We start from the raw sequence: 12,958 nt of genomic DNA on the forward strand, positions 1-12,958 counted from the left end.
AATTATCAGATTCTACTTCCCAACAGAAAAGCTTCTCGGGATGGATAAGTTGAGACTCCAGCATTGTTCCTGGCAAAAGCAGAAGGGGATATATTGGGAAAAGGCTCAGATTAGCAGTCACCCTATCCACCATTTAATTTTTCAAACAATATTAAAGTGAGTCAGGCATGAGACGGCCAGAGGTAATTTTTTTACCCGTCCCTTCCAATACACACACACCAAATGCAAGACGATTTAAAATGTAAATAGTTTGACTTAAATTATATTTGATAGATCACAACAAAAATGTATAGAAAAATTAAACTGTGTTAAACTAAAATTGGAGACAATGTTGGAGGCAATTAAACATAGTAGCTATTTAAAAATGTAACTGTACTGAGGCTGTCTCAATTGTGTGAGCTCCCACTTACCATACACACAGAGCTAGGTCAGCAGCTACACAGTGCACAGTAACTTCTAGATCTGCTTTGATAATACTGCTGGTATTGAACATCTAAAGGCAAAGAGGAGCTGCTGTTTTGCATTATGAAGTAAAAGTTAAACTGCATTACATAAGAACATAAAAACATAAGAACGGCCGTACCGGGTCAGACCAAAGGTCCATCTAGCCCAGAATCCTGTCTACCGACAGTGGCCAATGCCAGGTCCACTCCCTCTGGGGCACCTAACAGGCAATGATCAAGTGATCTCTCTCCTGCCATCCATCTCCATCCTCTGACAAACAGAGGCTAGGGACACCATTCCTTACCCATCCTGGCTAATAGCCATTAATGGACTTCACCACCATGAATTTATCCAGTTCTCTTTTAAACGCTGTTATAGTCCTAGCCTTCACAACCTCCTCAGACAAGGAGTTCCACAAGTTGACAATGCGCTGTGTGAAGAAGAACTTCCTTTTATTTGTTTTAAACCTGCTGCCTATTAATTTCATTTGGTGACCCCTAGTTCTTGTATTATGGGAATAAGTAAATAACTTTTCCTTATCCACTTTCTCCACATCACTCATGATTTTATATACCTCTATCATATCCCCCCCTTAGTCTCCTCTTTTCCAAGCTGAAGAGTCCTAGCCTCTTTAATCTCTCCTCATATGGGACCCGTTCCAAACCCCTAATCAACCCCTGCAAAAAACAACAACCCTGCATTCATAAATTAATGACACTATAGAAAAAGCCATCTCAAATCACAAACGGGATTTTCAGTTTAACAGTACCCTTAAAAAAATGACACTGCGCTGAAACTTGGTTAAATTCACACTCCAAGCATGTTTTAAGTTCTTAATGTACTGTAACCCTTTTACTCCAGTGTAGAATTATATAAAATGAATAGCAAAATTATCCGTTGCAAACATAGTCTTGCCTTCTTATATTATTCATTGCAAGCTCTGAAATGCTGACTGAAGCAAGAGAACGAGGAAGAAACAGTGCCCTTATGAAAAGGGAATTTGGTCTGAGGGGAAGTGAGAGAAAAACACTGAGTTCTGCAAGCTAAGTTAGATACAAGTAAAAATTAAGATGCTGAGTGGTTGAACAAAGATGAGTTAAATAACAAAAAAGTCAGATTAAACAGGAAGATAAAGAACAGGTGTGATCTGGAGAGGTTTCAAAGATGGAACATGAACTGAAAACTGATCCTGTTTAACTAAAACAACACTTGAATGTACAGAAAAATAGCTGGCAAGATTGGAAGGATTATTAGCATGCAAATTAAGGAGGACACTTGCTTACCTAAAAGTGCAGAAATTCCAAGATATTTAAATCAGAATTCCTCTATTAACAAAGAAGCAAACACTGCCGAAATAAAGCCTGCATCAGCAACTTGTCAGTACTCCTCTCAGGCTCCTAATTTTCCACAAAATGAAACAGTCTGCAGCTGCTCTCATCTTTACTATTGAGGCATGCCCTACAGAGAATGCTGTAACCTGAAAGGCCTTCAGAGGCTACTCAGATCAAACTGAAAGGAAATGTTGGGACCTACACAAAATTAAAATAAAAAAAAAAAAAAAAAAAAAAACAGCCTGAGGCAGACATCCAGCGTGCAAAATTTCAACACACACTTTAAGTTTGGCAAAGCAATCAAACACACGGCTTCATAATGGTAAGTGTTGTGTAACCTTATTATCCAGTACTACCAGCTCTGCCTGTAACACACACATTGTCTACTCTCCAAAAAAATAGTATTTCTTAATAAGGAAATTACTTTCCACATTTAAATAGGATTAAAGTTGTGACAAACCAACATAACAAAAAAATTCCTTAATGTTAGTTAACATGGGTCCTTAAATAGTGTCTTTAAGAGGGAAAGAACATGATCTGCTGTCTTTTTGTTGGTAAAAGTTATCTGAACTGTTTAACATTAAGATGATTATCCAATGTATTCAAAGCAATTTTCAAGGGCGTTTTCAGAATTACAAATGTGGAGATACAACCACATATAAAAGTATATTTCTATATTCTTCTTCCAACTAACACTGACTTCTTTAAGTCCCTCTAGTAATCCTGTATAAGCACCTTTACCCTTGCGACTCTGGCTATCTTTTCAATACACCATTATCTGTCTTTCCATGTTCATTTTTTAATTTTAGCTTTGCGATTCTATTATTTCATTTTCAAGGAATATGTAGGCTGCCTGGATAAAATTAAAAACCTGACAGAATCAATTCAGGCTTTCAACCTTTCACAGAAAATAATGCAGTTACAATTTATTAATCCATAATATTTTCTTTAATATCATCCCTCAAGTTCTTGTTATTTACTGACAACTGAACCACAAACTTCACTTAGGACAGTCAGATTTCAGATTCCCAGGAGCCAGAAATATCCTTTTATCTTAATTAAGTTTATATGTTAATACCATTTAAGCTGCAATTAAACAATGATTAGGGAGAACTTTAGTTATGCAATTTAGGGAGGCCATGTCTAAACTTACAAGGTTACAGCGGCACAGCTATATCGATATGTAGCCGCATTATGCCAATGGGAGAGGGCTCTCCTGTCGACATAATAAAAACAGCTCAACGAGCAGCAGTAGCTATGTCGGTGGGAGAGCATCTCCCGCCGACATAGCGCTATGCACAACAGCACTCATGCTGGCAAAACTTGTGTCGCTCAGCGGGTGTTTTTTCACACTCCTGAGCGACAAACGTTTTGCCGACACAAGTACAAGCGTCGACATGGCCCCAGGTTACCAACGGAAATGCAAGAAAGCCAATTTTCTAACTAAGAACAGGCTGAGAGTATGTATAGACAAGCAATGAAAAAACTAGAATTTAGAAGTATGAGTTTAAAGTGGCAGTATTTGAATATTTACAAAATGTTATATGGATGTTTCCAATATGGTTACTGTGAATTCCTATGCATTAATATATGAATATTGATATGTAATATTTTTAAATGACTTTGGTCAGTGAGGTAAAGTTACTGTCTAACTATGGTGGGTTATTAGAATTGCCTGTATGACTACTGATCTGACTTAATAGGGGGCTCTGGGAAGAAGAAAGAGAAAAGCAACACAATATATCTAGATAAGGATTCCCCAGCAATACACTTGAAAGACAACAGGACAAGCTGTTAGCTTCAAGGATCTTGTCTCCAAGGAAGATGCAAGTTTGGTTTGCCAAAGCTAGCAACCTGGAGATCAAACAAACATTAAAGATTTAAAAAGTGCTTCTCAGAAGAAGAAGGGGTCTCTTGTTAAACGCTATGTAGGGAGACTGACAGAGAAAAAAAGACATGGCAGAGCGAGTCTAAACAAGTAGGACCTTCCCATTTCCAGCACAGAGCCAGCCTTAAGGAAAAGCTAGATATACATACATTATGTTTTATTGGTTTAAGATCTACTTTTCTGTTAAATGCTTTTGTTCTAAATAAACAACATCTTCCTTTAAGGAGTCTGTCTGGCGACTGTATTAACCCCGTCATTGCTCTGTGAAGGAACAGAACTGCCGGGTGTTAGCCTAAATCTGACCTGCTGATGTAATCACAGTTAGTACCAAGGGACTGCAACCCAGGGCACAGTCAGAGTGGAAGAATCTGTAATTTCATCTGGAGCCAGGTGACAGTTAAGATACGTCTAAACAGCAAGCAGGAGCCCCGACAGCAAGTCTTGGAGCCTGGGTCTATAGAGTCAGGCTTGCAGTGCTCAGGAGCTGTGTAGACGTTCAAGGCTTGTGATCTAAAGCTCAGCTCCCCTTAGTAGGCTTCAGAGTCTTGTCTACACAGTTAGTTATTTTTAGTGCTGCAACACAAGCACGAACCTGTAGACCCATGCTATGAGACTCACTGACACAGGCTGCCGCATGCTGTGTACGTGTAACCATAAAGGATAGAGACCTACGAGGGACGCATTCAATGAGAGCAAGAGGGATCAGAGGTGCAGTTTGCTCAATAACTGAGACAGTTACTTACAAATCCTCTACACTAGTGTTTTTGGGATGTTTCCCAGTGTTGCACTACTGTACCACCATTTCAGCTTCACGGGTGGCAACACTAGTGTATTCAGAGCCCGGACATTTTTACCATGAAGTAAAACAGAGCGGTGAAAATACCTGTCAAGTGACTACCCTAGTCTTACACTATTGTCACTGGGTAGCAAAGAGAAGAGATTTTCTGCAAATAGCTACTGAAGACAAGTGCGAAAGGGAGATGAAATGGAATTCTATGTGCTTTATTGCAAAGGGTACTGAATATCCCTGTGACTGGTGCTCTATTCTTCACATGTTATGGCGCCTCCTCCTGGTCATTCTGGGGAATAGCTCACCAGGTCAAAGCCATCCCTCCACCTCTTTTTGTCTGCAGTCCCCTCTCACTCCAGGAGCTGCTTCGGCCTCTTCATTACGCAGCCCACAGGCTAGGTCACTATCATGGTTTCCCCTTCAGTTGGGGGGAGGAGGTGTCTTCTCCCAAACAGGCTCAGGCAGTCTTCCTATGCACTGCTCCACCACTGCCACTTCCCCAGTTGCTGGTTGGGGAACCCAGGCCCGCCGTCTACTCCTGGTTCCAACAGTTCTCAACCTTTTTCTTTCTGAGAGTCCCTCCCCTCCCCCCCAACATGCTATAAAAAAAGCTGTGGCACAACAAATGTTTTTCTGCATATAAAAGCTCTGGTAGCAAGCAGTGCAATTGCCCAGGGTCTCACACCACAGGGGGCACCGCGAAGCTAAATTGCTCAGGCTTCGGCCTCAGCCTTGGGTGCTGGGCCTCGAGGCCCTGGGCTGCAGTCCCACGCAGTGGGGCTTTGGCTTTCTGCCCTGGGCCCTAGAGAGTCTAAGGCTGGCCACGCTTGGAGGATGCCCTGAAACGTGTTCGCGGCCCCCGGACCTCTGGCTGAGAACCACTGCAAGTCTGTTCCACCCTGTACCTTTCTGCATTTCCCTGAGCCCTTTCCTAACCTTCTGGCTCTCCCTTCCTTCTCTGGGTCTGCCAGCTTCAGCACTCCCTCCCCTCCCAGGGAGCAACTACAAGCTACATATCTGTGCTGCCTCCAAATACTCCTCCCTCTTCCCAGAGACCGACTGCAGCCTGTCCCAGCAGCCCCTTCTGTTGTCAGCTTCCTGGCCACACCTGTTCCTGCAGATGTGAGCTACTTCTAATGAAGGTTTCTCTCTGAGTCTTAATTCTCCCAAGCTTGCCGCCTAATAGGCTAATTGGCCCCTCTGGCCTGCCTTAATTCTTTCAGTGCAAGTGTGAAGAGGACACCCCATCACAGCAGCCAGTGAAGTCAACTGAAGCTGAGGGCATATAGTTCTTTGCATGATTAGGCTCTTCTATATGAGAAGAATCCAAAAAGCAGGTCACCACACCACAGAAATGGATGGTGCAAAGTTAGGAAGACTGCAAGGGATTTCTAATTCTCAGGAAGAAAGAAGACAGTAATGATCTACCTATCTGCATGTTTCTAGAGCATCCATCAGCTTGGACAAAAATTCCCCTCCCATACATTGTGGCATCCACTAGTGACTTACAGCCTCTTCCCAAGAAGTGGCAACATTTCAGAGAAGTTGTATGATTTTCCATATACAGTTTGAAATACTTTAGAATCAGAATCACTATTACTAATTGTTTAGTTTAAAATGTAATGTCTTTCATACACTTTTTTATATAAAGCCATGGAACAAAGATGTTATTTAAAAATATATTACAGATCTTCTGTTTCTTGGTGATGCAATGTATTTGTAAAGGGGGCATGACTCACTTTGCCACCTAACCTGTTGATTTCAGTTTTCACTCCCTGAAGTAATTGAAGAAAAAATGTGACAGACTGTTTCACAACAAACAAGCGCACAAACAGGGCTCATGTTTTACCAGAGCTTTCAAACAGAAAGGATGTAACCTATAATCATTTTTTTGGGAGGGGGGGTTCCTAAAAATTATCTGATCCACAAACTCTATTCCAGTAGGCTTCTTTTTAATGGTCAGCCCTAAGGATCAACCTTTCCACACTGGCAATTGTATTTTTTGAAAAATACCGAAATGACTGCACATTTTTTTCAAGTCAAGGATTTCACAATATGGACAGAATTCTCACCAAAGAAACATACCAAAAGCAGAGTTTATCAATAAAGAAATCTGCCTTCATTCACAAAAAGAAAAAATATTTGACTATTCATAATTTAATTATTCATTAATCAATCAATATTAATTTTAAAAGGACTGCAAATTAACTCTAAAAAGGATATGATCACAAGCACCCTTTACCTTTTTAATTAAGGCCACCAGATCACAGCTTAGATCAAGCAGAAAAAGAATTTGTCCTAGTACTTATGCTTTGGAACAAATCCAAGAACAATAGGAGTCTGAAATCCTCCAAGTGATTGCACGTTACCCAACTAATTAGTAAAAAGTGATACAAAGGCATACCCGTCAATCTTGAAAATAAGCGCTATAACTGCATTTTTCATTTTGCATTTGTGATATTTTAAGTTATGAGAAAAGTCAACAGGTAGTTAGAAACCTGAAAAAGAAAAAGTTCACACACTGTATGCATGTGCCTATTTCTAACTGAATCAAGCAACAAACTCTAAAAATGTACCCATCTATTTGCTCAAATATAATAGGGGGGGGAATAAATACCCCCCAAAGCTACTCCCTTTCTTTGCCACCAAACGACGTCTCCTGCTATTTAATTAAAACAGTTGCGTGCTGTTTATTATGTATATGCTTAACTGTAAAATTGTCAAACTTTTTCTAATGCAACATGTTTGGATAGCTGAGCAACAAAACAAGGTATTTGTTGAATATCACCAATATTCATAGATAACGTATTTGCTGAATAGTTTTTGAACAGCTATTGAGCGAGATAAACACCACTAGAGAACAAACAAATACATTTCATCAGTATTGTTGAATTATTTATCTTACAAATTCTCTCTTGAAGTATCTAATCAGCTTATTATCTGTTCAAATACTGTTTGGCAAATACATGAGTTGACAAATGTGTGAAATTAATGGATTTTTTTTTCAGTTCTATTCACCCAGCCCTACTTACTAATATATCTTGCTTTTGTTATATTTCTCTTCTTCTCTTTGCTTTAATAGACAATATATTTTTCCTTCATTTCCTTCACTGTTTTCCTCTTTCCCTGTTCTCTCCCTGCATTCCCACTTCTCTCTTCCTTTATTTTCTTACATTGTCCATTCTAGTGCCACCTTTCCACGTTCTCTATATGTTGTACTTCACTTCTCCAATTTATACCTTTCAGTCTCTTTCCCCCCCCCTTTCTGACCAAATCCATGCATTGGGCTTGGAAATTTTACCAGACACCCAATAGCCAGAGCGATAGCAATAACAAAGCATGGCAACAGCCAAAGGCCAATATGAAAGGTAGATTCCTAGCTACTACAAGGGCATGGGTGTTGAGTCTCTGCTACTCAACCCCTCTCAGCTCCCTCTCTGCTGCAATGGAAACTTACAAGCTGCAGAAAGGGCACTGAAGTGGTATGTCTGCAGATTTATCAAGATATGCCCCATACCTACACACTGCATTGTACACAAGTGGCTCACATTTGGGAAGTTACCTTCACAACCATAAGGACTAGAGACTTTTTTAAAAATGAAACCTTATGTTCTGCAGAAGTTGAGGGCACACACCAGGGAAAGCTTCCTACTTGCCATGGGAGAATGGATTTTTCAAGCCCCACTCACAATTTTAATACCTCTTGAAAATTTCAGGAAAAGTAGGACTAAAGCAAGCGCTCAATAGCTACTACAAGTCAGCCCAAAGAAAGTCCTCTGAACTCATCTACAAACAATCCAATGCACAAACTGGTAACATTTTCAGCAATCATTAATGTTACCATTATAATCCGATGAGTAACACAGATTACTACCTCAGAAGGGTGTATTTTCCCAGGAACTCTATCTCACTTCAAGCAGGTTGGTTTAGCAACTGCTCCAGCTTGCACAAGCACTGTTTTTCAGTAAGCAAGGCAAGTTCCCAACTTGGAAACTCCCAATGAACTACAAGTTCCAACACTAATAAACCCTTAACTATTTACAAACCTTCAACAAAAAGCACATCAGTTATATCTATTTATATGACTGAAGTAAGAAGAATATCACATGTAACAGAATATCACATGTGAGAATGTGGTTTATCTGACCAAAGCAGGAAACAGTTATTACAATGACCACATGTACACACCACTCTATTTTGTGGCTAGTACCCTGAATACTTATCGAGTCTACAAGATACCACATACATTTTGGAACCATAGAAAGATAGGTTGAAGTGTCACTAGAATCTAGGATTCTATATTTGCAGTAGCAATTGAAAGCCCCATTCAGGATTAGGGCTTCACTTGATCCACAAAGCAAGTGTTTTCCCCTTTATATCTGAGATAATAAAGAACATTCCCATAAACCTCTATTCACACCCAAAGTTGCTTTGTTTACATTACATTCAAGGGAACATCAGGCAAGTGAACTGTCCATGTCTTAGATAAAGAGACCAAATGAAAGCAAAACCAGAAAAAAATTCATTAACAGCAGCTTTAAGGGCAGGGACCATGTACTTATAAGTGTTTGTTCAGCATTTAGCACAATGGAGCCCCAATTCTGACTTGCTACCAGAATATTAATATTTAAAAAACAATACATAGCAAAGAACCATGTAACCAACCATAGTGTAATGATTTGGATAACCAGAATGTAGCCCATGTTCTAACTACTCAAATATCCAGATAGAAAGTGCATTTCAACATAAGACAGTATTATAAAGAAAGGTGGAAGGAGAATTAGAGTTTTGGGCATGAAAACCACAACAATAAAGATAAAGGAACCTTTGCTACTTAACTGTTGAGATACCACAAAGAGCCACCCATACTAATTTATTTACTTAACACAAAGAATCTAACCTCGATGAGACAGGAAATAATTAAAAGCACTTTTTCTCTTAACAGATGTCATAATTACGGTAGCACAGAACAGGCAGCTCTGTTTGCTATTCAATAAACGTGCCCTGGGCTTCACAATCTCCTTAGGTGAGGGCTTGTTATTCCATAAGCCTTATATATGTGATGCATTCTCACGCTCTGCCGGTAAAGCAGCCTGTACCATACAAGTGCACTCACCACCACCTCATGCGGCCAGAGCCGCCCTTAGGATCTACCTAAACTGAAACTAGGCTTAGCCTGGGTGAAATTACCAAGATCTTGCAATGAGTAAATACGTTTAGCAGACAGTCCTATGCCATCAAGAAAAGCACAGCCCAATCAGTCACAAACCCATTTACCACCACCACCCCAACCCTTTACATAACTATTGGCAGGGCGAGAGAACAACAAAAGGCATCAGCCAAGCTCTTGGTACCCTAGCGCTTCCACTGGATGGGTGGGGGAGACTCTACCCCTTTCTTGGACCAAGGGCCCTGCACCTGCTCCCTCTGGGGCCCTGCAACCCCCATGCACGTCCTTCCTGTAAGGGAAGAGGGGGCTGCACCCTCCCAGAGAGGGCCTGACCCGGGGGAAAGGCTGCACCCCTTCCATGAGGACCCTAAACCTGCTCCTCTGTAGGGACCCCCGCCAGGCGGCGTGCGGGAGTCCCGGGCGCTGGGTCTGGCCCCGGAGCACGCGGCCGCAGACCCCGTGCCGCTCTTACCCAGAGGGGCTCCGAGCCGCCCTCGCTGCACAAGCCCTGGATCGCCATAGAGCGCGGCGACGGCTGGGGCTGCCCCCACTCCACGCTCTCCCTCCCCGGGCAGCGGCGGCGGCGGCGACGACTGAGGGAAGTGGGGAAAGGCGGACGGGCGCGCCGCTGCTAAGCTCCCTGATTGGCTCCTCGGTCACGGGGATGCTGGGCCTGCTGTACCGGCAGAACGCCTCGCTGGGGAGCGGCGCCACGCTGGCCGGCCGCTGGGGGCGCACGCGGCCGGTATCGAGTGCCATAGGGTGCGGTTTGTAGCGTACCCGCCCCGCCTACGCGCTGCCCACCCAGCTACAGCGTCAAGAGATTGAATTCCTCCTGGAAGTGCAATTATCAATGCACCCTTAATTAGATAGGCATTAGGGAGCCTTATTACTACCCCTCCCCCATGGTGCACACGCCCTAGCGTAGCCCACCCTACACCAATATATACATTACATGTGTAGGTGACATACTATAAGTGCCCCTTAGATGCAGTGTAACACGTTCTCCAACTGTGCACAGTGGAGGCCTGCAGAGCACGTGCTGGTGGTCCACCCTGAGCTAGTGGGTCAGAGGATGCTGGTGCTCCCTACTTTCAATTGAGAGAAACAGAACTGATGGGAGGAGTAAATTAAGGGCCTATGCCATTTCCCACTGAAGTTAGGGGAAGTCTTTCGAGTGGCTTGATCAGGATTTGGATCAGGCCCTGCATGAAGAACCAGTGTAGTTTGTATACCTCACTTTTTTCAAAACAGACCAAAAACTGGCCTAAAACTCATCTATATGCACATACTTTCCACATGTTAGATTTCCAAATGTTCAGTGTAGGCAAGTGCTGTAGTTGCCACATTTTTAATAGTGAATGCAAGAAGATGTTATGTACTCAAACATCTTCAGTATTGCTCACATGTAGAACAGCGCACACTATATGGCCACTTTTCTGTGCTACCTTATGTACACTAGACAGCCACAAAAATAACCAGGAGTCCAGTGGCACCTTAAAGACTAACATTTATTTGGGCATAAGCTTTTGTGGGTAAAAAGCTTCACTTCTTCAGATGCATGGAGACATGAAGAAGTAAGGTTTTTTACCCACAAAAGCTTATGCCAAAATAAATCTGTTAGTCTTTAAGGTGCCACCGGACTCCTGGTTGTTTTTGTGGATACAGACTAACACGGCTACCTCCTGATACTATACAGCCAGCAACTCTATGAAACATCTGATATGTAGAGCTGGTGTAGGGCGTAGACAGTATCTCTTAGGCACACTATCATTGTTCAACTGATAATGTGTACAGTATATAGCACATGTAGTGCAGAATATCCCTATGCAGCGATGGCACTATACATAGGAGGAAAGGGTGATAAGCATACATACTACACTACTGTGATTAAGCAATACACTATTTGGAAATATTTATTTTGCAGGTCACATAATGAACCTGCATTTAATTTCCCTTGTAATATCTTATAGAGTTAAGTTAAATAAGAGATGTGTAAGAATATAGATTAACCCCACTTGTGTTACCTGTAGTTAATCAGAAATCTTCATATTCTCCAACAGCAACACATACCCCCCCCCCACACACACACACACACACACACACTCCTCCTCAGGAGGACTGAAAGTATGACAGAGGCAGCACTGCATTCAGTACACATTGATCTCTCACACCCACTGCTGCTCAAGGCAGAAGAATTATTGACAGACTCCAGGAGAAGCCAGAATATGTAGCTCTCCTTCACAGAAGAGTCAAACGGCAAAATTTACATATCTCATTATGCTTGTAATTTTTGTTGTTTATTCACTTTATACAATAAAACTAGAATGGTCCATTCACACCACTACAATGGAATGTTTAAATATTAAAACTTTTCACTAACTTAATATAATTAAATATTTCTAAATCCAATTTCGTGCACCCTGTTCTTTCTTTAAGATATTAAAAACTAGTTGGAAGTTGTTTAACCCTTCCATGTCTACCATGACCCATATCCAAAAAAATGGGCATAGAGTAGTACTTAATGTGTATGTGTACTACGACCCCCTAATACAATGGTTTTAGATGTGTCCTCTATGGTGGCTGCCCCACGAAGGATATACACCTTAATAATACTGACAACTAATAAGGATTAAGTTGAAGACACTGAGGTTCTGGAGTTTGTAATTTATTATTTTCAATAGCACTATAAAATAGGTAAAATATGCTGAACAGATAATAGTCCCTCTTCTGAAGAGGTTACAATCTAAAGGCACATGTGGGTACAATATAAAGCAATACATTGCAGGAAAACAGACAAGGAGGGTGATATAGACAGAATGCTTCATGGACATGACAGGTCTTCCAAAGAAAAGGGAGTTGCCTACTAGGAGGAAGGCATTTCCAAGCAGAGGGGAAGGAAACCTAGTATGAAGTCAGAAGTAGAAAGATAATACCTAATCTGTCTTTTCCTCATCTTTCTCTCCAGACAACATCAATGCAAAGATGCACCCACATAACTTAGTTTCAAAGCCCAGGTTCAAGATCCAAAGTATTTTATGAAGACCATTTGCCTTGAACCATCAGGCAGTCATTATACCAATGATAATGACCAAAGTTGATGGTATTCTTGTTGTTCTAAAGTTTATCCAAAACATTTAATAAAAAAACCCACAGACATTGACAGTACATTGTTCCACCAGTCTCTCAGCTGGAACAGGTGTGCTATTGTATTTGGTGGTAGAGAATTCAGGTAGATAGGTCTGATAATTTCAAGCTAATTTGACAAAATAGATGGATTTTCTTTTTTGCAATACTGCTAAATAACCTACAGCAGTTGGATTCTTTATAACTAA

At 41.4% G+C, this 12,958-nt stretch overlaps 1 protein-coding gene across 1 annotated transcript in view; it reads right to left on the reverse strand.

Annotated features, from left to right (window-relative positions):
• Positions 1-10,160, reverse strand: part of LOC135884654 (multidrug resistance-associated protein 1-like) — a 102,580-nt gene extending 92,420 nt beyond the window's left edge. Inside the window, exon 1 of the mRNA XM_065412137.1 lies at positions 10,096-10,160. Within this exon, the coding sequence (XP_065268209.1) occupies positions 10,096-10,143 (48 nt within the window). The 5' untranslated portion in view covers positions 10,144-10,160. The remainder of the gene's footprint in view (positions 1-10,095) is intronic.
• Positions 10,161-12,958: the final 2,798 nt, after the last annotated feature.

This window comes from Emys orbicularis, chromosome 10 (genome assembly GCF_028017835.1).
Source record: "Emys orbicularis isolate rEmyOrb1 chromosome 10, rEmyOrb1.hap1, whole genome shotgun sequence".
NCBI lineage: Eukaryota > Metazoa > Chordata > Testudines > Emydidae > Emys > Emys orbicularis.